Raw genomic sequence first — 26,278 nt, 5'->3', positions numbered from 1 at the left:
TCTCCTTTTGACCTTTCTCTTGGCCACGTACCATTTCCATTTTCTACTCTTATTTGAAGGGTAGGTGTTCTGCTGTCTTTTGTTTGTTGTCGAGATGGGAAGGGAAGGGGCAGAGCTGAGTGTCTGTTCCTCTTTGGTATCCCAACAAATGCACTCTTCAATACAGTGAGTATCATTTGAGCAGCGAATAAATAAAAACCTCTATTTTTGTGGAGTTCACATTCTAGTGGGGGAAACAGCCCCTAGACAAATAAAATTTTTATTAAAAAGGGTGGTGATAGCTTAGAGGATTACTCTACACAGAGTGGCCAGGGAAATACTTGTACATAGTAATGACATTAACAGATAGATATTTGTTCAAGCAAAAGAAGGCCACTTAAGTAGAAGGATATTGAGAGATAATTTTGATGAGACAAATAGGTGATAGATTTTGTAGAGTTTTATAAGCATTTTAGCCAAGCACTCATCCTTTTGGTGAACCACAGCTCATTCTTGCGGCTCATATATGTCACTGGAGTTTGCAGCATTTTGAAACAGTTCCTACATATGACATGATCTGTTTTTTCTTCCTTCAGTCTTATATGTTTGTGTCTATATCTATTTTTCCTGTTTTATCTAGGTATTTGGATTGATACGGGAAGCCAGAACATATATTAAATATGCCATCTTGTTCCAGTTACTATACATTAAAAATCTGTAATTTCAGTGGAATCAATGCAACATGTCTAAATTGAAATATTGAGAGTTATTTCACCTCCTCATTGAAGTAACATTATTACCATTCCAAACTGGGACTTTGGACAATAAAAGCTGATTGTTCAGAATTCATTATAATCTGCCCTAAGTCAAATAATGCTTATCTAAGACAGTATGCTTACTGTCATATAGAACATCTTCCTGCAGACAAATGCTAAATCCCATTTTTTTTTATTTGTTTGTTTTGTTTTATGGTACTGGAAATTGAACCCACTCAGAAGTACTCTATCACAGAGCTACATCCCCAGCCTTTTGTATTTTTAATTTTGGAACAGGGTCTCACTATTTCTTGGGGCTGGCCTTGAATTTGTGATTCTCCTATCTCAGTCTCCTGAGTCACTGGGATTACAAGTGTGTGCCACTGTGCCCTGCCCATTCTTTGTGCTTTTATGTTTGCCTTTAATCCTCTAGATTTATAGTGACCATTCTTATGTTTCCCAAAGTATTTTTTGTTGTGTCTATTAATTTTGTATTAATTATTATAGGAAATATATTTTTAAGATAATTGGATACAACAGTTAATTCTGGTTTTAGGGGGCAGTATATAGGAAGATAAGAAGAGTGATTTTCATAGCTAGCATGGCCTAATGTTAACAGCAATTTTTAGAGGATGAATTTAAAGTAATTTTGTGTTTCTTTGTAAATTTCTATATGCTTACATAAAGTAAAAAGCTTGATTTATTGATATTTCTCTGTTACTCTAAGTGCCTTAGATATTTTGTTTTTCTGTTATATGTCAGGTATTTTTTAAAATATATTTTTAGTTGTCAATGGACCTTTATTTAATTTATTTATTTGGTGCTGAGAATCAAACCCAGTGCCTCACAAGTGCTAGGCAAGCACTCCACCACTGAGCCACAACCCCAGCCCATATGTCAGGTATTTTTAACTCTTAAATAATATGATAACAAATGAACATTTCATTTTAATTGCATGGGATTTCAGTAATCTTTTTAGTAAATTGATACATACAAAGGAAATAATTTAATTTTCAGTTTTCAAAGGTGACATAATGATGAAAAATATTCTGTGGAAGATTAATAGTCTTCTCTTATATTCATCTGAAGTTTAAATGATGTTTTCAAAGAAATGGTGGCAACTGGGAATGCAGCTTAGTAGTATTATGATTGCCTAGTATGCACAAGGCCCTGAGTACCATCCCCAATACCTCAAAAAATGGAGAAAGAAATGAAAGGATTAATTTCTATAAATTGAGTACTTAAGGTTCAGTCTGATATAGTACTATAATATAATTATATACAGTATCCTATTTTTTTCCATTACTGGGAAGTGAACCCAGGGACACTTTGCTACTGAGCTACATTCCCAGCACCTCTTATTATTTTATTTTATTATTTTTTTTTTTTATTTTGAGATAGGGTCTCACTAAGTTGTTGAGACTGACCTCAAATTTGCAGTCTTCCTGTTTTAGTCTCCTGCGTAACTGGAAGTATCCTATTTATGATTAATGATTAGTTCACATAAGAAATTGCACTAGGCAAAAAATTTCTCCAACTTAACTAAATCACTGCTACTTTGTGTTTTCTTATTTTTTGTCTCCATTAGGAGATGTCCCCAGATGCTTCACTTCCAGGGGATCCAGAGGCCTATCCTGCTGCTGTGTCAAGCGGTGGAGCCATTCATCTGCAGACAGGAGGTGGATATTTTGGCCTAAGCTTTACTTGTCCTAGTCTCAAAAATCCTATTAGCAAGAAATCCTGGACTCGCAAATTAAAAAGCTGGGCATACAGGCTACGGCAGTCAACCAGCTTTTTCAAGAGATCAAAAGTCCATCAAGGTAGTGTGCTTACAGTCAGGGACATAGACTAGGTAACATCACTTTTCATTTACTTATGTTTTTTTTTTTTTTGGTTGTTCATACACAAATCTTGTCACTTTTTCCACATAGCCCATGTATGTGACATGTCCCATTAATGTCATTGCCATTTTATTTTTTCCTTTAGTAATTAATTTGGTTTTCTGGTTATTCATTTCATATAGATACTAAGTCTTGGGATAAATCTTACAATGTATGATTACAGTTAGGGACTTATACAATTTTGCTTATTACATTAACACCTTTTAATTGTCTAGCAGGAGTTAAACTTTTTCTGCTTTTCTTCATTTTTGATAATGTAAACAAATTTAGTCTTAACAATTTTCTCTTTTCTGCTTATAATTTGACAAAACTTACAGTGGAAACAGAAGATATAAGATCAGCAATTGCTCCTGATCCCATTCCACTGACACGGGAGTCCACGGCTGATACTAGGGCTTTGAGTAGATGTAAAATGATGCGTGGATCATTTCAGCGGGGTCGGTTTCAGGTTTGTGTCTTTGGTTGAATCCTTAATCTACAAAGGCCTTATGAAAGGTAACAGCAGGGCTGTGAACGTAGGTAGCTCAGTGATAGAGCACTTGCCTCAAATAAGTGAGACCCTGGATTTGATCTCCAGCACTGCAGAAAACAAAAACAACATTTGCAGATTGGTCTTTAGATCATACTTTTTTGGTCACGTTACACATATCCTCTCACCTTTTGAAGCCATCAGTAAAGGTGAGTCTAATGAAGTGGGGATTTTAGTAACTGGAATAGATCACAGAAATGAGTCATCGATTTTGGTGGGCGGTTGTGTCATCTATTTTATGAATTTAATCTCATGCCCTTTAGAATATCAGCAGTTTTAATTGTGGAATTTTATTTGAAAAATATGAAAGCAACTGTCTTTACACAAGGTGTCCAATTAAAAGATGATATGGGGAATAGAGATGGACTTTCAGATTTTGGTAATAGCAATACATGTGCATTGTAGCATTTGTCTATGCTGTGTATTGATGTTGAATTTTTTTTCATGTAGTTACCCTTTACTTAGGTGGAGCCAGACACTTATACCTTTTTATATCTCAGGTGATTACGGTTCCTCAGCAGCAGTCATTGAAAGTGACATCTTTTGGAATAGAACACAGACCAGCATTCAAGGAAATATCGAATCAGTCCAGTGAAGAAGCTCTGGCCTTTAGTGAAACTGCAAAGTCTCAGTTAGTAGAAGTGGAACCTGCCATGCACAATCCTCAGACTTCAGTCTCTTCTCAGAAGTTACAAACTCTTCATGAAACCTTTAAAGAAGATAAAGGGATTTCCAAACAATTAGACAACTTCCTGTCTTTCAGCACAGCTTGTGAGACTGATGTATCTTCAGTGACCCCAGAAAAAGAATTAGAAGAAACTTCAGCCACGGGAAGTAGCATGCTATCTGGATCTGAACTGTTGCTTAAACAGAGAGAGATACTGCCTGCTGAGAAACAGCCTAGTTCTGCGAGTGAATTTTCAGCCACTCTTGCTGATAATGGGAAGGCAGCGGCAAAAACTGGTCCAGAAAGTGATCGGGGCTTACCCCTTCATGAAGAACAAGCCTATGCTCAAACGCAGAGTTCACTCTTCTATTCTCCATCTTCCCCAATGAGCAGTGATGATGAGTCAGAAATAGAGGATGAAGACTTGAAAGTGGAACTTCAAAGATTACGAGAAAAGTAAGGACTCTGTTCTGTCACAAATCCGATTGTCTTGGGTTTTATAGAGCTTAAAATTTGATTTGTGGCTAATTTAGTATTGGTGACATTTTAATGATTATAGTCTTTTTATGATTAAAAACTACAAAGAATGGTAATGTAAGACCTTTATGAATGTTAAAATGCTTGCATACAAAATATTTTCATAGTTTGGAGACTAATATTAATTGGCTGTTTATTCTTTTTGCTTACTTTCTAAATCCTTATCCATCAGGACTATTGGATTAAGATTTTATAATTATTCTTGTATAATTACATATTTGGTAAGTAAGGTCAAGTTTGTTATTTGGTAAATGAGGTTATCAACCTTCACTAATGATATTGTGATAATGTTTTGTCAATGTTTTGCATTTAGAGTTATAAACTAGGTTATATATTTTCAAAAATTAATATAAAGTTGCCATATTCTTACTCTGTTCACATGTTTCAAAATTCAAAAGGTTTAATCAGTTGGGTCTCCCTCCTACCACTGTACCCAAACTACCCAATTTTTCTCCTTAGAGGAAACAAATAATAACTGTTTCTGGTATATCTAGAGTTTGTCTATGGATGCACAAACAAATGTATACATATTTTGTTCTTCATTTTCCCCAAAAGAGTAAATTATAATACAAACTATTTTATCTTGCTTTTTCACCATTTCACTGTGTTTTAGAACTATTTCTGCATTATTAAAGTTTTCCAGTTCCATAGTAACCCACTATATATACATTCTCAAATTAATTACTTGCCTCTTATTGATGGCTTGATGCCATTACTTTGAAAAATTGAAAACAATTTGGGGGATGGGCAGTACTGGGGATTGAACCCATAGCTCTATATCATTGAGCTCTATCCCTAGTATTTTTATTTTTTATTTTGAGCCAAGGTCTTGATAAGTTGCCCAGGTTAGCCTCAAATTTGGGATCCTCCTGCCTCAGCTTCCTGAGTTGCTAGGATTATAGGCCTGCACTAGCATACCCCGTTAACAAGCAATTTTTAGTGTACTTTTTGCTTTATTGAATTTCTATTCTGTTATGGGACATAAAACTTGAAAGCAGGGAGAATCAGAGAGGAGAGAAAAATAAAGGTATGGAAAAAACTTAGATTTTAGCCAGATTCTTACATATTTGATTAATGGTTCAATTGAGTACTGTGTTTTAGTGCTTTAAGAACGAAAGCTGGTTAAAATCCTTGGAATTTCCCCAGTTTTTAAGCCCTTGCCCAAAAGAAAAAAAAAAAAAAACCCAAACCTCAAATTCTACATGTCAATGAGATAATTATATTACCATTTTCTCTTCAACTAATTTCTGTGGTTGTGTTGTGTTTTGTTTTTGACTGGAGCCTAGAAGGAATTTGAGAATGTTTTAAACATTCATCAATGGAAAATTGTTGTTCTATTTTTAAACTATATATACAGAGATATACAGACCCAGGCTCAGTGGTGCATACCTATAATGCTGGTGACTTGGTAGTTTCAGGCAGCAGGATGATAAGACCAGCATGAACAACTTAGTGAAACCCTATCTCAAAATAAAAGGCTAAGGATGTAGCTCAGTCGTAGAGTACTTGCCTAGGATGTATGAAGCCTTACATTTACTCCCTACTACCACACACACACAAAATATACTTACATAGGTTTGACTTTACTACACATTATGTATATATCAACTTTACTATACAATAAGTATTATGCAGTACATGTACACCTATACTTTTATAATAAAATAGTTCTTTTTAAAGTGGTTTAATACTTGTGATATCAGTACTATATTGCTGGGAGTTTTTTGTTTTGTTTTGTGGTGCTGGGGGTCAAACCCAAGGCCCAACAAATGCCAGACAAGTACTCTGCCACTGAGCTACATCCCCAGCCCTTCAATGCTGTTATCTGAAATCTGTTTTGTTTTTTTAATAATTTAAAAAACTAGGCTACATCTCTAGTCCTTTTTATTTATTTATTTATTTTTTTTTTTTTGAGACAGGGTCTCACTAAGTTGCTAAGGCTGGCCTTGAACTTGAATCTTCCTGCCTCAGCCTCCCAAAGTGCTGTGATGAAAGATATGCATCACTGAGTCTGCCTTAAGTTCTACTTATATAAGCAATGCTGAAATAAACATTTTTTGTATTTTTTACATAGCTATACAATTATTTTTATGATAGATATGTAGGCAGTCCTTGGTGTCCCTTGGCTTGCAGCCAGGCCAGGCCACTGTCCCTCCATCAGCACATGGCCTTTCCTGTGGGTCTCTATCCTCACATCACCTTCTTATGAGGACACTGGCCATTGGCTTAGGGCCCACCCACCCTAACCCAGTAGATCTCATCTCAGCTACACACATCTATTTCCAAATAAGGTGCATCCCGAGGTTCTGTAGAACATGAATTTGGGGGAAACAGCAGTGAAAACCCCAAGGTGCAACTGAACAGGTCAGAGCCATGTACATCCCACATGAAGGTCAGCAACTCCACAGTCCCTCACCTGCTCCAGGTGACATTGGGGCCCTGGACTCTCCCTCAGAAGCTCCTGAAATTTACTCCACCACTGCTTCATGATGCCACTGAGGAATGCCCTCATTGTAGTGAGGTGGCACCCCTGAAAGTGGCCCTCATTCCAGGTAGCATTGGTAGGGATCTAGCAAATGCCCCCACAGGCTATATTCATCACCCATTGCCTCTCTTCGATCAAACTCGGTCCACGGCTGCTGTTCATCTGAATGGCACAACCCTGAGCACTTCTATGACGCCCAGCTCTTGGAGGCCAAGCCACAGACAGTACCTGGAATGGGCTTCAAGCAGAGGGAGAATGTTCCAGGAGAAGGAGCTCTGTGAAGGCAGGATACAGGAGAGTGTGGGGCACACAGGAAGCCCTAAGGAGCAGTGAGGACGGAGGCAGGCGAGACAAGAGTGGGGTGCAGGGACACCAGGTGGAAAGACACTAAATCAGGCCTGCAAACACATCACCTCCCATTGGCCAGGCAGGCCTGTGGACAAGGCTTTAGGCCACACCTGCTTCTTCCTTGTTTAAAAACAAAACACAGCTAATAAACTATTTTCATATTTAGCATAAATGTCATTATAAGCTAAAAAATGTAATTGCTAAATTAAAATGTTATAAATTTTAAAGTGATAGTGTTAAAACTGTGTTCCAATATAGCTATACCATTTTGTACTCAAAAAAAATATCTGAAAGTATCTGTTTACCCACATCTTAACAACTGTAGACTGGATATTATGAATTTTTTAACTCATATTCAGATGAATTAAAAATATTTTATTAGCTGGGTGCAGTGTCACGTGCCTATAATCCCAGGCTTTTGTGAGGCTGAGGCAGGAGGATTATAATTTCAAAGCCATTCTGGGCTTTATAGCAAGACCCTGCCTCCCAAACTATGTATGTTTTTTCCCCCAATTATATTTTGTGCCTTTGATTAATAGCAAGTTTGAACATAATCTCATACTTATTGTTATTTGTATTTCCTCTTCATTGGAATCACCTTTTCATATTCTTTGCCCGTTTTTCTATCAGTTTGGTTTTTTTTTCTTACTGATGTTTAGGATCTATTTATAAATTCTGAATATTAACTCTTCTTTTAACATTATAAATATTTTCTTCCTATTTATACTTTCAACATTTAATAATGAAAAGGTTGATGTTATCAAACTGTTAACATTTAAATTTTGTTTTATCTATATTGAAATTTTAGACATTTGTTCTTGTCAATTTGTTCATCTTTTTCTTTAGGACTAATTAGTTTAAGGTTATGCTTCAGAAAGCATTTCCCATTCTAAAATAGTGAAAATACTCTATATTTTGCCATTCTTAATCTAAAATTTTGTTAACCTTTACTTTTATTAGTATAAAATCATTAAATTATTTTCTGCATGGTTTGCATTCAGACACATTCAGGAGGTGGTAAATCTTCAAACCCAGCAGAATAAAGAGCTTCAGGAGCTCTATGAACGTCTTCGGTCAATTAAAGATAGCAAAGCACAATCTTCAGAGATTCCTTTGCCACCTGCATCACCACGTCGACCAAGATCTTTCAAAAGTAAACTTCGCAGCCGCCCCCAATCCTTGACACACGCAGACAATTCCTTGGTTGCAACAGGTAAATCAATCATGAAAGTAAATGTTTAAAAAAACCTGGTCAAAAGTTAAGCAAAAATAGAAAGGAATGAAATTTTAGTTTGGTTTTTATTAAGATAAAATTATTTAAATAAGTGCAAATTATTACAAAATTCTTTTCTCGATTTTTTATGTTAAATGTTCTTTTGTGTAGGAATGATGAGGATAATTGACAGATGTTGAGAACTGCTGAGTTTGTTTTATGTTTTCATTCGGAAAACAAACAGCTAGAAACCCAATATTGTTTTCCAGAATTTTCCTTGAAACGTTATCAGTCAATGAGAAACACTGGTCTTGCATTTAGAGTTTCTTGGCAAGTTCATTGATCACAAAGATAACCTTTAAAATAGTCTCATACTTTATCTGAAGTAAGAGATCTTTATTATTCATAAGAATATTAGTAAAATACATATAGTCAGTTTGGAAAAAAGAGGGTCAGTGTCAACTATTAAAGAAGTACTAATCAGATCAGGCTTCTTTGGTTACGTGTACCAAGTAAAAGTTGAGCTTGAGAGTATATTGTAAAGACATAGACATGTGCAAAATCTCAATACAATTTGCAGTGGGAAGAATAATGGTCATTTAGAGATGTCCATATTCAGAGACCTAAAACATATGACTGGATTTGATTATATAACAAAGGAAAATTAAGATCACAGATGGAGTGAAAGTTGTTAATCGGGTGACTTTAAGATAGGGAGATCATTGTGCATCCAGTGTAAGGACAGAGTCCTTAAAAAAGGAAGAGGGGGAGGGCTGGGGATGTGGCTCAGTGGGAGAGTACTTTCCTAGCATGCATGAGACCTTGGTTCCATTCCCAGCACTGAACAACAACAAAAAAGTGGAAAAGGGAGACAGAAAAGGAGACCAGAGAAAATATATGATAAGGGAAACAATATTAGAGAGATGTAACACTGCTGTCTTTAAAGACGAAGGAAGAAGGCCACAAACCAAGAAATACAGGCAGTTTTGTTTTTTGGTGTTTTTTTTTGTTGTTGTTGTTGTTTTTTTTTTTTGGTACCTAGTATTGAACTCAGGGGAACTTGGCCCGTGAGCCACATCCCCGGCCCTATTTTGTATTTTATTTACAGACAGGGTCTCACTGAGTTGCTTAGTGCCTCGCTAAGTTGCTGAAGCTGGCTTTGAACTCATGATCCTACTGCCTCAGCCTCCCAAGCTGCTGGGATTACAGGCATGCACCATCATGCCCAGACCAGGCAGCTTTTAGAAGCTAGAAAGTCTAGGAAACAGATTTCTCCTGTTGCCTCCCAAAAGAGTGCAGCCCTGCCATCACCCACATTTTATGACCCGAGACCCATATTAGACTTTTTTTTAATATTTATTTTTTAGTTATAGGTGAATACAATATCTTTATTTTATTTTTTGTGGTGCTGAGGATCAAACCTAGTGCCTCATGCATGCTAGGCAAGTGCTCTACCTCTTAGCCACAACCCCAGCCCCCATATTAGACTTTAATATATAGAACTTTAAGATAATAAATTTATGTTGTTTTAAGCCACTAAATTTTTGGTAATTAGTTATAGCAACAACAAACAACTAATACAGAATTCAAGAGTGGGAACTAGACTTCTTTTTTCCTTTGGTTCTGGGGATTGAATCCAGAGCATCATGCTTGCTAGGCAAGTACTCTACCACTGATCTATACTTCCAGCCCTGGAACTGTTTTTGTATTGTCCTCATAAAGGTAGATTTAGATTGAAAGTAGCTTTGGGGATTTAATAGCAGATGTATGATGACCTTCAGTCTGATGCTATTCCATTAATAGCTCTACTTCATTTTATTCTTTTTTGTCCCCAGATGGCTGGCTGGCTGGCTGTCCTTCTGTCTGTCTGTATTTCTTTCTTTCTCTCTCATCACTTTCTTTCTGACTTTTTATATTTCTCCTTCCTTCCTTCCTTGCTTCCTTCTTTCCTTCCTTCCTCCTTCCCTTCCTCCTTCCCTCCTTCCCTCCCTCCATATATTGGCCAGGCTTTTGCTTTTTCCCTTGCCTCCTCTCCCACCACTACCCTCCCCTCTCCTCCTCTCTCTTCCTTTTCCTTCTCGTTTTCCTCTCTCCCTTTCCCTCCACCCACCTCCATTTCTTTTTGCAGTGCTGAAGATTGAACCCAGGACCTATGCATGCTAGTTAAGTGCTCTACCACTGAGTCACACCCCCAACCCACCCACATGACTTATTTTTAATCTATGTTTTCTGATTCACCAAAACTTTGGCTTTAAGATGGCTTTGGATTATTATTGTGTTGATCACTGAAGTAGATTATAAAGCTTGGTGTAGTGGCCCTTGCCTGTGGTTCCATCTACTTAAGAGGCTGAGGCAGGAAATGTTTAAGGCCACCCTGGGCTATAGAGTAAGACCCTGTCTAAAAAAGGAGGAAATGAAAGGAGAAGCAAGGGGAAAGAGGGTTTTTGTTGTCTCCAACCATTATTAAATTTCTCCTTTCAGTTCTGTTCATTTTTGCTTCATATATTTTAAAATTCAGTTGTTATATGCATATATTTATAATTGTTATCTTCCTCATATTAGCAAATATTTCTGATATTAATATAGCAAATACAGCTCTCTTTTTTTACTGCTATATCTTTGGGGTTGGAAGTATCAGGGATTGAACTCAGGGATCTCAACCACTGAGCCACATCCCCAACCCTATGTTGTACTTTATTCAGAGACAGGGTCTCACTGAGTTGCTTAGGGCCTCAACAATGCTGTTCATGAGGCTGGCTTTGAACTCATTATCCTCCTGCCTTAGCCTCCCAAGCCACTGAAATTAAAGGTTTGTGCTAGGCTTTTCTTTTTTACTGCTATATCTTTTTATCCATTCTTTTATGTATTTATGTTTTTTAATCCAAATAGTGTTTATTATGGTTATCCTATCCTGTTTTTTTAATCAAGTCTGTGACATTTTGTCTTTTGATTTGGGTATTGAAACCATTTCCATGTGATGTAATTATAAATAAGATAGGATTTATGCCTGGTATTTTACTGTTTGTTTTGCATATGTGCTAAGCTTTTTTTGTAACCTTCTTCCTTGCTTGTTGCCTCCTTTTGTGTTAAGCAGATATTTTGTAGTTTAACTTTAAAATTCCTTTGTTGTTCCTTTTATTTTTTTACCAATTTTCTTTTGATATGGGATTATAATTAGGTTCTTAATTTAAAGCAATCTAGTTCTGATTCAAACCAACAATTTTAATGGATTACAAAACTTTTCTCTGTGTGTACGTTCCCTCCCAACTTCTCTGTTCTGTTATTGTTATACACATTACCTATTTATACATTTTATAAGCCCATCAACATTTTTATAATTATTGCATGTGCAGTAATCATTGAAATCAGATGGGAGAAGAAAAAAGTCATAAACACAAAATAAATTTATGCTGAATTTTATATTTACCTATATATTTCCTTTCAACAGTGTACTTTGTTTCTTAATGTGGACTTTTATTTCATACTAAAGAACATCCTTCAGTATTGTAAATTAGCTTAGCTGCAATAAATTTCAATGTTTTTTCATGATATATATTTTCATTTTTATTCATTTTTTTAATTTGTGGAATTTATTTTGAAAACAATGAGATAGAAAACTATCTTTTTCAATGAAGGCTGTACAAAGGGCCTAGTATAAACACAATTTATAATAATTTTTATTTCCACAAAACATAAGATATAGAAAAAAATGTGTTTGTGTTTTGTTTGGTGGCTAGGGAATTAGAATAAAATTTTGGTGATTATTTTAAATTCAAGCTCTATGACCACATTATAGCTTCTAGCTCACAGAAATATGTTACTCTTAATACCTCTTCTTCTAGACAGTGTGAAATTCTTTAATGATGTAAATAGAATGCTAAAATAGCTAGCTATTTGAAACTCTTCTGAATGAAAAGATATATCACTTTCTGCCATGGAAGTGATAGAAAAGCAAACCAAAAGTACAAAATTGAATGAAATAAAACATTTTTCTTAATAATTGTCGGTTGATAAACTTTTGTTTTATGCTCTAAGACACTTGAAAATACAAAAAAGCAAAATCACTTTTGTAAAAGACATCAAACTATTTGGACTTAGTTTTCAGAATTCTAGAAAATAATATAAAATAATATAGACTCCATTCCATTCTTTTTTGCCCGTACATGGGCTTGAATTCAGGGCCTTGTGCAAGGTAGGCCAATGCTCAACAACTGAGTTACATTCCCAGCCCCCGCTTTTAAATTTTTATTAATTAATTAATTTATTTATTTTAGTAGTACTAAGAATTGAACCCATGTGCACACTACCATTGAGATATGTGCTTAGCCCTTTTTAATTTTAATTTTGAAACATGCTTTCACAAAATTGCCCAAGCTGCCTCAGCCTCCCAAGTAGCTGGGATTATGACATACACTACCACACCCTTCCTCTACTGCATTCTTATTAAAAATAGAAATCAAAATAATGGAATATTCAGAGGAAAGGCCTATTCTAAAAACAATAAATTCAGTTGAAATTTGGATGTTTATTGTAGATGGACACAATACCTTTCTTTATTTATTTGTTTGTTCGTTTATTTATTTATTTATTTATTTATAGTTGGGGATGGACAATACCTTTATTTGTTTATTTATTTTTATGTGGCAAGCACTCTACCACTGAACCACAACCTCAGCCCTTATTTTACTTATTTTCATGTGGTGTCGAGGATTGAACCCAATGTCTCACACATGTGAGACAAGCACTGAGCCACAAACCCAGCCAAGATTTTCGTATCTAATTTGTAAGCCAGTCATCGAGAAAAACTAGTTATCAGAATGAGCACAGAAAATATACAGTTCATTCAGCATGTTTCCAAGAATTATCCATCTTCCCCTTTTCACATTTTTTTTTCACAACAAAATTTTTGTTTTTGGTATTTCACGTTATTACTGAACACAAGTCAATTTACTCATTGCTCTAAAGGGGGCTCAGTGAATCCAGGACAAGTTGTTGGGGGTAAAGAAGATGATTTATTTGGAATGCCAATGCAGTGAGAAATTGATAGGCTAGTCCCTGGGCAGGGGATCTTATCTCAGCATAAGTTTTAAGATCTTTTTATCCTTAACAAGGTGAAAAGCAGGATTCCCAGGTTAGGAAATGATTTGTGAATAGAGATTTCTATGCCCTTCCAGAGATCTAGAATAGGACATTGTGAAACCAGGTTCTCTCCAGAGGTCTAGAACAGGATGTTGTGAAACTGGTGGTAGGTATTCATGTAATTACAAGGTAGTGATTCTCCTTTGTATTTTGAAAGTATCTGAAGTAGTCTTATCTTGCTGTCTTCAACCTTGAAGGTGAAAGAAAAAGATTAGGTAAGTTTTGGGCAAATTAATCTCATACTGCCAGTCCCTGACAAACATTCCTTAAATGACTAACGTGTCTATCTGCAGAGTTGAGCAAAAATATGATCCAGAGGTCAAGGTAGGAAAGGAGACAGATACAATATGAAGATAAAATGCCAAGCTCTTTCACCATCTTTTAGTCAACCATTGGGCAGTTTAGCAGGCCTTCATGAATAGTCAGTGCTTCCATTAATCTCCAGGATATATAAAAAACTCAAAAACTTAACACCAAAAAACCAAATAACCCAGTCGATAAATGGACAAAGGAACTGAACAGACACTTCACAGAAGAAGAAATATGATCACTCAAAAATATATGGAAATGTTCAACATCTCTAACAAATAGAGAAATGCAAATTAAAAACTAACTGAGGGCTGGGGCTGTACCTCAGTGCCAGAGCACTTGCCTAGAATGTGTGAGGCACTGGGTTTGATCCTCAGCACCACATAAAATAAATAAATAAAATAAAGACATTGTGACCATCTGTACAACTACAAAAAAAATTTTTAAAAAGAAACTACACTGAGATTTCATCTCGCCCCAGTGAGAATGGCATTATCAAGAATACATAACAATAAATGTTGGCGAGGATGTGGGTTTGAAAAGGGTACACTCATATATTGCTGGTGGAACTGCAAATTGGTGGAACCACCATTTAACCCAGCTATAACACTCCTTGGTATATACCCAAAGCACTTAAAATCAGCATACTATATTGACGTAGCCACATCAATATTTATAGTACCTCAATACATAATAGCTAAGCTATGGAACCAACCTAGGTGCCTATCAACAGATGAATGGATAAAGGAAATGTGGTATATGTACACAATGGAATACTACTCAGCCATAACAAAGAATGAAATTATGACATTTGCTGGTAAATGATGGAACTGGAGAATATCATGCCAAGTGAAGTAAGCCAGTCCCAAAGAACCAAAGGCTGAATGTTCTCTCTGATATGCAGATGCTAAGATACTAAAGGAGTACTTTGGATATATATCCAAAGAAGTACTTTGGATAAGACAAATGGGAATGAAGGGAGGGAAGGAAGGGGGGATTGGAATAGGAAAGACAGTAGAATGAGTCAGACATAACTTTCCTATGTTCATGTATGAATAAACAATCAGTGTCACTCCACATCATGTACAACCACAAGAATGGGAAGTTATATTCCATGTATATATGTTAAAATACATTCTACTGTCATGTATAACTAAAAAGAACTAATAAAAATTTTTTTTAAAGAGTCAATGCTTTCAACAAAGCAACCTTCAAGTCCCTGAAAAGTAACCTAGTCTGCTGTTACCATAACCCATTCACCAGAGGTATCATCTACAGCAAAGCAAGTGGGGGACTAATCTACATTGGACAACTGTGTAAACTACAAATCAGTGATTTTTAAAGTGAACTAAAAACAAATGAAGCTAGAGGGTTTGTTTAGGTTTCAGTTGTTACACCATTAGTTTCTCGAAATACAGAAATATAAGCAAAGTAAATATGGAGGCATGATAGTTTTGTCATTGTAACTGGTTGTTTCCAAATTTCAGTTATAGTGTTTGTATTACCCATCCTGTCTTGATGCATAGATAGGATTTTATCCACCTTTTATCAATTCTTAAAACTGAACAGTTGGCTCCAAAAATATGGTATACTCTTTGGTATCCTTAACTCTGTTGCACAGATTTCCCCTAAGACATTCATATATCTTTTTCAACAGATTAAAATTTGCCTGCAGAAAACTAGTATTCATTTCTACAAAACAAGAATCTCCATCTACATGTAGTTCATGGTGTCTGTCACTGTGAAAAGGTCATCTCCTTAAAGAAACATATAGCATAGTGTTGTATGGGTCTCCTTCATTTTTGAAAGAGGGTATGGCAGGCTTCTTGTTTGAGAGGTTTTCACTTTCAGCATTTTGATAATGCCATCCCATTGTCTTCTGGACGGCATGAATTCTGATAAGTCAGCTCTTCATTTTAATGGGGGTTGCTTATATATGATAAATCTGTTTTTGTCTTTGAAGATTTTCTTTATATCTTTGACTTTCATCAATTTGATTTTGAATGTTGATGTACAGATGTGATGGAGCTTAATCTAGTTGTAGTTCATTGAGCTTCTTCAATGTGTAGATTAATACCTGTCATCCAGGTTTAAAAGATTAGGGACATTGTTTTTTCTTTTAATTGGTTCTTTTTAGTTATTCATGATAGTAGAATTCATTTTGATATAATTATACAAGCATAGAATATATCTTATTTTAATTAGGACCCCATTCTTGTGGATGTATACAATGGTGGGATTCACTGTGGTATATTCATATATGTACATAGGAAAATTATGACAGATTAACTCCTCTTACCTCTTCCTGTCCCCCTCCCCTTTCCTTCATCCCCCTTTGTCTAATCTACTGAATTCTTTCTCCCTCTCCCCTTAGTGTGGGTTAGATTTCATATATCAGTGAAAATATCTGACCTTTGACTTTTAGGGACTGGCTTATTTGACGTAGTCTCCAGATCCATCTATTTACTGGCAAATATCATAAAGTCATTCTTCTTTATGGATGAGTAGTACTCCATTGTGTATATATACCACATTTTCTTTATCCATTCATCTGTTGAAGGGTGCCTTGGTTGGTTCTATAGCTTAGCTATTATGAATTGAGGTGCTATAAATATTGATGTGGCTACATCACTGTAGTATGCTGAGTTTAAGTCTTTTGGATATGTACTGAGGAGTGGGATAGCTAGGTCAAATGGTGGTTCTATTCTTAGTTTTTTGAGGAATCTCCATACTGCTTTCCAGAGTGGTTGCACCAATTTTCAGCCACACCAGCAATATATGAGTGTACACTTTTCAAACCTGCATCCTTGTCAATATTTATTATTATGTATTCTTAATAATTGCCATTCTCACTGGGGTGAGATGAAATCTCAGTGTTGTTTTAATTTTCACTTCTCTAATTGCTAGAGATGTTGAATATTTTTTATATATTTGCTGACCATTTGTATTTCTTCATTTGAGAAGTGTCTGTTCAGTTCCTTTGCCCACTTATTGATTTATTTTTTTTCTGGTGTTGTTTTTTGAGTTCTTTATATATCCTGGAAATTAGTGCCCTACCAGAGGGGCTCATGGCAAAGATATTCTCCCATTCTGTAGGCTCTCTCTTCATGCTCTTGATAGTTTCCTTTGCCATGATGAAGCTTTTTAGTTTGATACCATCCCACTTATTGATATTTGATTTTACTTCTTGTACTTTAGGAGTCCTGTTGAAGAAGTTGGTTCCTGAGCCGATATGTTGGATTGTTGTGCCTATATTTTATTCTAGTAGGTATGGGATTTCTGATCTAATTTCTAGTTCTTTGATCTACTTTGAGTTGAGTTTTTTTGCAGGGTGAGAGATAAGGGTTAAATTTCATTCTACTGCATATGGATTTCAAGTTTTTTGAGCACCATTTGTTGAAGAGGCCATCTTTCTCCAGTGTATGTTTTTGGAATCTTTGTCTAGTGTGAGGTAACATCATTTTTGTGGGTTTGACTCTGTGTGTTCTATTCTGTTTCATTGGTCTTCTTGCCTATTTTGGTGCCAATACAATGCTGTTTTTTGTTATTATAGCTCTGAGTATAATTGAAGGTCCAGTATTGTGATGCCTCCATCTTCTATTTTCTCGCTAAGGATTGCTTTGGCTATTCTGGGCCTCTTATTTTTCCAAATGAATTTCATGACTGCTATTTTTTTTCTATGAAGAACATCATTGGAATTTTGATAGGAATTACATAGAATCTTTGTACTGGTTTTGGTAGTATGGCCATTTTGACAATATTAATTCTGCTTATCCAAGAACATTGGAGGTCTTTCTATCTCTTAAGGTCTTCCTCAATTTCTTTCTTTAGTGTTCTGTAGTTTTGTTAGTTTGATTCTCAAGTATTTTATTTTTTTGATGCTACTGTGAATGTGATGATTTTCCTAATTTCTCTTTCAGCTGATTCATCTAGGCATGCAGTTGAATCTTGGGTGTTAATTTTCTATCCTACGATTTTGCTTAATTCATTTATGATTCTTAGAAATTTTCTGGTGGAGTTTTTTGCATCTTCTAAATACTGAATCATGCCATTGGCAATAGTTTGAGCTATTCTGTTTCTGTTTTTATCCCTTTTATTTCATTCTTTTACCTAATTGCTCAGGATAGAGTTGTTGAGTAGATGTGGTAGGTGTGGGCATCCCTATCTGTTCCTGTCATTTAAAGGTACTTACTACCACAACAAGCTAGACTAGGTTATTGTTTGTGCCAGCTGAAATCACAGCTTTAGGCAGTTGTATTATTCCCAGCATCCATTTTCTTTCAGTAATGCTCTGCAGATATCCCCCTATTCTCCACCCCATTATGTTACTCCACTGCTAGCTGAGCTGAGCTTTGAATGAAATCAAATATCCTCCACATTCTGAATATAGAGATTTTCCAAGTTGCTGCAAAATATTGTTGTTCTCTGGGGTGTGTTTCTTTGAAGGGAGCTCAAAAAGAGGTCTGATCTATCCATTGTCTTTATTGTTATTGGCTTTTGGCTACAATAACACTCTACTGGGGATAAAGGGAGAATGGGAATTGCCCCAAATTAAAATATCACAGGCACCAGTAGCTTGTTTTATATAGACAATTTTCATTTTATACTATGTCTTTGGATAATTATCAAAGATCTGTTATGATTGGTTTGGGTTGTTTTTGCCCATATTTTGATTATTTTAGAAGACAAATAAGCTCACCTAGGCCCTTATTTTGCACTTGTAGAAATAGATCTCTTCCCTTCATTTATACTTTGAAAAACAGTGTGGTTGAATTGTTATTATTTCTTCTTTAAATATATGGAAGAATTTCTTTTTGGGAGGTTTTAAATATAACTTTAAATTTTTTTTGTGTGTGGTGGGGGGGTACCAGGGATTGAACCCAGGGTGATCAACCACATCCTTAGTCCTTTTTTATATTTTTTTTAAATTTTGAGACAGGCACTTGCTAAGTTGCTGAGGCTGGCTTCAAACTTCCCATTCTCTCACCTGAGCCACTGGGAAGATTTGAATTTTTTTAATAGTAGTTTATAGGATTCTTGAAGTTATATTTCATTGTGTTGAGTTTTGGTAATTTGTGCTTTGGGAGGACTTGTTCCATTTCATCTGTGTTGAGATTTTTGCATTTAGAAGTGTTCATTATCTGTTTAGTATCTGACAAATCTGCATTAACATTATCTTTTCATTCCTAGTATTTATAATTTGTATCTTCTTCCTCTATTGTTTTTTATGTCAATTTTGATAGATGTTTATCAATTTTACTGATTTTTTTATAAGGATATAGTTTTTAGCTTGGGGGGGTGAGTATTGGGGATTGAACCCCTTGGTGCACTTCCATTGAGCTAGATCCCCAGCCTTTTTTTCTTTTTTTAAATTTCTTTCTTTGTTTTTTTTTTCTTTATTTTTTATTTTTCTTTCTTTCTTTATTTATTTATTTTGGTGCCAGGGATTAGAACTCAGGGTCTTGTACATACAAGGCAAGCACTCTACCAACTGAGCTATATCCCCAGCCTCCCTCCCTTTTTTTGAGACAGCATCTCATTAAGTTCCTTAGGGCCTCACTCAGTGGCTGAGGCTAGTCTTGAACTTGGCAATCCTTGTGTCTGAGCCTCCCAAGTCACTGGACAAGAATAGAGTTTTTGCTTTTATTAATTTTTTCTTTTTTAAAACATTTTTTTCTTTGGTTCTGGGATTGAACCCAGGGGCACTTTACCAATGAACTACATCCTAGCCCTTAATATTTTTTATTTTATTTCAAGACAAGTTTTCACTAAATTGCTGAAGGTCTCACTGAGTTTCTGAGGGTTTCCTCGGACTTGTGATCTTCTTGCCTCAGCCTCCCTAGTTATTTGGAGGACAGGCATGCACCACCAGACCCAGATCTTACATTAAATTTCATAGGGCTAGGAGTATACCTCTGTAATAAAGCATCTTATATATTTCTTACCCTAATCCTAGAAGCAGTCTTTTCCATAAGGAACCCTAATTCCTTTCATAGGAGAATGGCATTAGGGTTCTTGAGCTATCATTGCTTCTAGGACCTCTTAGCTGACATATAAGGGTACATAGATATACACCTACATATATGCATGTATATATACCCCCATCTGTGAATATTTCTGTGTATAGCCATATATATCTATATTAAGGTAAACTTCAATTCATATTGATATCTCCAGTTCTACTCCATTATGACATGGACCATGCTACCCTTCTCTGCTTGTCTATCTGTAACATCCCCTTCCAGCAGAGAGAAACTCGGCCCCCACCATCCTTTATCAATGTACTGAATTGTTCAGTTACAGTATATAGGTGTAGCACTTTCAAAACTATTAACTCAAATACCAGTTGTAAACACCTTTATCAGCTAAAATACAGTGCTTATGAAAAATTCTGGGGTTTTTATTTTTGCCTTTAGTATTACAGGTGCCACTCATTTCCAAAGTTAAATCATTTAGCACTTGTTCCCAAGACCTGTTAAATCAGGTTGCTTCATACTTGGGCAATATGGTTAGATTCTTTTGTCAAAATCTACAGTTCATTCTTAGATTTCTGACTTGCTAAATGACTTTTTTTAAGTCACATAGAGTACAGTTTACTCATTGTTTTCTAGCATCCCCATAGTATTATTTTCTGGTGAGGGTAGGGTCAAGGAGAAGTCTGGGATTCGAGAACCTATCATACCTAAGAAATTTTTAAAATTATACTACTTCAAATTGATACAGTATAATCATTTATGGGGTACAGTGTGACAATTCAATATATGTATAATGGGTAATGATCAGATCAAGGTAATTGGCATACCGTCACCTCAGACATTTATCTTATTTTTGAGACCATTAAAAATCCCTCTGCTACTTCAACCAGTTTCCAATTGTCCTATAAAACAGTAGAGGTTATTCCTCAGATCCAACTTCACTCTTATAAACATTAATGATCTTGTCTCTGTCCCTCCCTCACCTACACCCTTCCCATGTTGCCTAACTCTTTTTTAAATATTTTTTTTAGTTGTTGATGGGCATTTATTTATTTATTGTGCTGAGAATCGAACCCAGTGCCTCACACATGCTAGGCAGGTGCTCTAACACTGAGCCACAACCCCAGTCCAAGTTGCCTTTTGATTATTTAAGTTCCAAATATTTTCTAATTTCCTTGAGACTATTCTTTGATACATGGATTATTTGGTAGTGTTATTTAATATTCAAGTGTTTGGAAAATTATCTCACCTATTATTAATTATGATAGAGAACATATTTTCAACATGTTTAATTCTTCTCTATTTAAGGTTGTGCCTTTTTTAAAACTGAAATTGACCTTTATTTGTTGAACTAAAACTTTTTGTTAAGGTTGATTTTATGGCATACGATCTATCTTGATGAATATGCAATTGAAAATAATGCATGTTCTGCTATTGTTCAGTAGATTATTCTTTTTTTTTTTTTTGGTACTGGGGATTGAACTCAAGGGCACTCATCCACTGAGCCACATCCCCCAGCCCTATTTTGTATTTTTAGAGATAGGATCTCACTGAGTTGCTTAGCACCTCACTATTGCTGAAGCTGACATTTAACTTGCAATCCTCCTGCCTCGGCCTCCAGAGCTGCTGGGATTACAGGTGTGTGCCACCATGCCCAGCTTGTTGAGTAGATTATTCTATAATTATCAAATAGTTCTTGGTGTTTGGTGATATTATTCAATTCTATATACTTGCTCACTTACTACCCACTGATTTTGTTGTTTATTGATAAAAAACTAGAGATGACCCATCTATACTTGCCAATTTGTTTTTCCTTTAGTTCTGTGACTTTTTTTAATTGATTCATTATAATTATGCACAATACTGGGATTCATTATGCCATATTTGTACATGTACATAATTTGATCAATTTCATTCTCCTGTACTTACCTTCCTCCCTCCCTGATCCATGTGCCATACTTTACTGAGCTCCCTTCTATTATTTTTACTTTAATTACATTTAATTATTTAATTGTATTAAATTGTCATATATAATTATTTCATTGTAATGTACTCATACATATACATAGCACAATTTAGTAGATTTCATTCCCTAGTATTTTCCTATGCCCTCCCTTCCTCTCTCCCTCTTTAGCCCTTTCCTATATTCTATTGGTCTTCTATTTTCATGAGATTTTCCCCCCGCCTTTCCTTTGGGAAATATTCATTTTCCCTCCTTCTCTTTCTACCTTACATGTATGAGAGAAAACATTAGATCCTTGACTTTCTGAGTCTGACTTATTTCACTTAACATCGTGTTTTCCAATTCCATCCATTTACCACAAATGACATAATTTAATTCTTCTTTATGGCCAACTTAACCTCTATTGTGTATATATACCACATTTTCTTTATGTATTCATCTGTTGATGGACATCTAGGCTGGTTCTATAGCTAGGCTATTATGGATTATGCTGCCAAAAACATTAGTATTCATGTATTACTATAATGCTGAGTTTAGATCTTTTTGATGAATGCCGAAGAGTGGGACAGCTGGGTCATATAGTGATTTCAGTACTAATCTTTTGAGGACTCTCATACTACTTATCAAAGTGGTTAAACTAATTTGCAGTCCCACCAACAAAGTATAACTGTACCCCATTCTCACCAACAAATATTGTTATTTGTATTGTTGATGATTGCTATTCTAACTGTAGGGAGATGAATTGTTAATATACTTTTGTTGTTGTTGTTGTTGTTGTAGTACCAGGGTTTGAACTCAGGGGACTCAACCACTGAGCCACATCCCAAGCCCTATTTTTTTATTTTATTTTTTTAGTTGTAGGTGGACACAATATCTTTGTTTTATTTATTTATTTTATGTGCTGAAGATTGAATCCAGTGCCTCACACATGCAAGACAAGCACCAACCACTAAACTACAACCCTAACCCACCCAGCCCTATTTTGCATTTTATTTAGAGACAGGGTCTCACTGAGTTGCTTAGTGTCCCACCCTTGCTGAGTCTGGCTTTTAACTTGATAGCCTCCTGCCTTGGTCCTGAGCTGCTGGGATAACAGGCCTGTGCCACCATGCCTAGATTTAATATAGTTTTGATTGGCCTCTCCCAGATGGCTAAGGATGTTGAACATTTTTGCAAATATTTGTTGGCCATTTGTGTTTTTTCTTTTGAAAAATGTCTAATTAGTTCTATGGCCCATTTATTGGTTGGATTATTAGTTTTCTGGTGTTAAATTTTTTGAATTCTTTACTACTCTGGATATTCTTCCTCTGTCAGAGCAGTAGCTGACAAAGATTTGTTTCCCATTCTGCAGGTTCACTTTTCATGCTCTTAATTGTTTGCTGTGCAGAAGCTTTTTAATTTGATGCCATCTCACTTATTGATTCTTTGTTTTATTTTTTGAGCTTCAAGAGTCTTGTTAAACAAATTGGTTCCTCTGCCAATATGTTGGAATGTTGCCCCTATATTTTCTTCTAGTAGTTGTGGTGTTTCTGGTATAATGTCTAGGTCTTTGTTCCATTTTAAGTTGATTTTTGTGCAGAGTGAGAGGGGTCTAGTTTTAGTCTCATACATAAGAATATACAGTTATCCTAGCACCATTTAATAAAAAGACTACCTTTTCTCCCATGCATGTTTTTTGCACCTTTTTCAAGGATCAGATAACTATATGTGTGAGGTTTATTTGTTTCTTCCATATCATTCTACTGGTCTTCCTATCTTTTTTTATGCCAATACCATGATGTTTTTGTAGTATAGCTCTGTATTATAACTCAGGATCAGGTATTATGATGCCTTCAGGGTCACTCTTACTGCTTAGGATTTCTTTGGCTATTCTGGGTCTTTTATTCTTCCAAATGAATTTTAGGACTGTTTTATCTAGTTCTGTGAAGAACGTCACTAGTATTGTGATGGGGATTGCATTTAGCCATTTACACAATATTAATTCTGGACATAAACATTGGAGGTCTTTCCAATGTTCCAATGTTCCTCTTCAATTTTTTTTATACTTTTCATTGTAGAGTTCTTTCACCTCCTTATTTAGATTGATTCCTCCGTGTGTGTGTGTGTGTGTGTGTGTGTTTAGGCTATTGTAACAAAATAGTTCTCTTGACTTCTTTCTCAGCAGATTTATTATTGGATTATAGGAAAGCTATTGATTTTCATATGATGATTTTGCATCCTCAACCTTACTGAATTTGCTTATCAGATCTAGAAGTCTTCTGGTAGAGTTTTTGGGTCTTCTATGTATTTGGCCGTGTCATAAGCAAATAAAGTTTGATTTCTTCTTTTACTAATTGTATCCCTATAATTCCCTCCTCCTGCCTGATTGCTCTTCCTAGAGTTCCAAGAACTATATTGCATAGGGTTGGTGATAATAAATGGACATCCTTATCTTATTTCTTCTTTCAGAGAAAATGCTTTCAATTTTTCTTTGTTCAGTGAGGTTTTCCTACACAACCTTTAAAATATTGAGGTTAGTTCCTTCTATCTCTGGTTTCTTCGCTGTTTTTAACATGAATGGTTCTTGGGTTTTGTCAAAGACTTTTTCTGCATCTATTGAGATGATTGTGTAAATTTTGTGCTTGATTCTGTTTATGTGATGAATTTTATTTATTTATTTATTTATGTTGAATCAGCCTTGTATCCCTGGGATAAAACCAACTTAATTATGTTGTACAATCATCTTAGTGTTTTTGAATTTAGATTGCTAATATTAAGGATTTCTGCAGCTATGTTCATCTGGGATATTGAGCTGTAGTTTACTTTCTTTGATGTGTCTTTAATGTGTTTTTTGGTATCAGGATGATACTGGATGCTTAGAATGAATTTGGAAGTGTTTGATTCTCTTCTGTTTCATAGAATCATTTGAGGAGTATGGGCATTAGTTCTTTATTAATGGTCTGGTAGAATTCAATTGAGAATCCAAGCTTTTGTTTGTTGGAAGGCTTTTAATTGTTGCTTCAATCTTATTTCTCATTATTAGTCTGTTTAAGTTTTCTGTATCCTTTAAATTCAATTTGGGTAGGTCATATTGTCAATATCTTCTATATTTTCCAATTTATTGGAATATAATTTTTTTAAATATCCCCTAATGATTCTCTTTCAGAAATGTCTGTGGTGATATTGCCTTTTTAATATCTTAATTTCATTACTGAGGCTTGGAAAAATTTCTATTATTTCACTGAATAGGTTCTAAATGCCATTAACCTTTATCTCCTTTCCCTCTTCTACTCCTAGTGATTCTATGCAAAGTGATTCTATGTAAAGTGTTTTCAGTGTTGTCCCAGAGTTCTTATATATTTTGCTTGTGGACTTTTATTTATTTATTCTTTAGTGTATACTGATTATTCAAGTTTCATATACCCTGTCTTCAAGGCCTTTGAAGTTCTGTTTTCTATATAGTCTAATCTTTTGGTGATCCTTTCAAATAAATTTCTAGTTGACTTATTATGTCTTTCCTAGAGGTTTATTCAATTCTTCTTAGAGTGTCTATCTCTTTAGTGAAATGGTCTTTTACCTCCTATATTTACTCTCTTAATTTGTTCCTTAGATCTTCTTTTATCTCATTAACCTTTTTTATAAACAATTTTTGTACTCTTCTTCTGGAATTCCATTCCCTCAATATTTTTGGTTCCCTTTTTGAGAGAATTGCAAATTCTCCAGGGAGACTTATTTACCTGCTCCCTCATATTTGCAGAAGTATTTAGATTAACCCATGTGTTAGGATCAATTCCTCTTCCTCTTTTATGAGGGTGTCCTTTGGTATGCAGTTATCTCTTTTATAATACATCCTGTGTTTTTGATATATCTTACCTTCAACACCCAAACTCAGTGTAATCCAAGTGTTAATTTCATTTGCCAGTGACTCTCAGTTTCCTGCTCCAGAATTGCTGATTTAATTCACTCTTGGAGAGTTGTTACAACAGCTTCCTTTGATTCAGCAACTTGGAATCTCCATTTTGCTGAGGATCAGATACCCAAGAGTGGTACCTGAGGTGCCCCCAAGCCATTCCTACCTGGGGCCTTGTGGGTTTTTGATTTTTATCTTCCCTATTCTATGTAAAGTATTGTTGAGCTTGAACAGGATTAATTTGTATGTGGAACATGGTATGCTGTCATGATGAGTTGTAGGTAATGATGTAGGTATAGCTCAATAGTAGAACTACTTATAATGTCAGAGTTGCAGGGCTGGAGTTGTGGCTCAGTGGTATAGCACATGCCTGGCATGTGTGAGGCACTGGGTTCAATCCTCAGCACCACAAAAAAAGGAGTAAATTAAATAAAGGTATTGTGTCTATCTGCAACTAAAAATTTTTAAAAAGTCACAGTTGCTTCCCAGCCACTTTCAGAAAAAGGGGAAACAAACCCTAACTATAATAGCATTAAAATAAATATCTGGTACCTACTATGATATATATAACACAAATTAGTCCAAACCT

General features: G+C 35.4%; 1 protein-coding gene across 1 annotated transcript in view; it reads left to right on the top strand.

Moving 5' to 3' along the window:
• The window catches only part of Wnk3 (WNK lysine deficient protein kinase 3), a 116,837-nt gene that overhangs the window by 73,872 nt on the left and 16,687 nt on the right, over positions 1–26,278 (top strand). Inside the window, exons 16-19 of the mRNA XM_048796655.1 lie at positions 2,323–2,554; positions 2,953–3,083; positions 3,665–4,287; positions 8,203–8,414. Of these exons, the coding sequence (XP_048652612.1) occupies positions 2,323–2,554; positions 2,953–3,083; positions 3,665–4,287; positions 8,203–8,414 (1,198 nt within the window). The remainder of the gene's footprint in view (positions 1–2,322; positions 2,555–2,952; positions 3,084–3,664; positions 4,288–8,202; positions 8,415–26,278) is intronic.

The sequence above is a fragment of the Marmota marmota genome, unplaced genomic scaffold (genome assembly GCF_001458135.2).
Source record: "Marmota marmota marmota unplaced genomic scaffold, marMar, whole genome shotgun sequence".
Lineage (NCBI taxonomy): Eukaryota > Metazoa > Chordata > Mammalia > Rodentia > Sciuridae > Marmota > Marmota marmota.
Note: the sequence above shows the minus strand (reverse complement) of the source record. Positions and strands in the feature narration are given on the sequence as shown.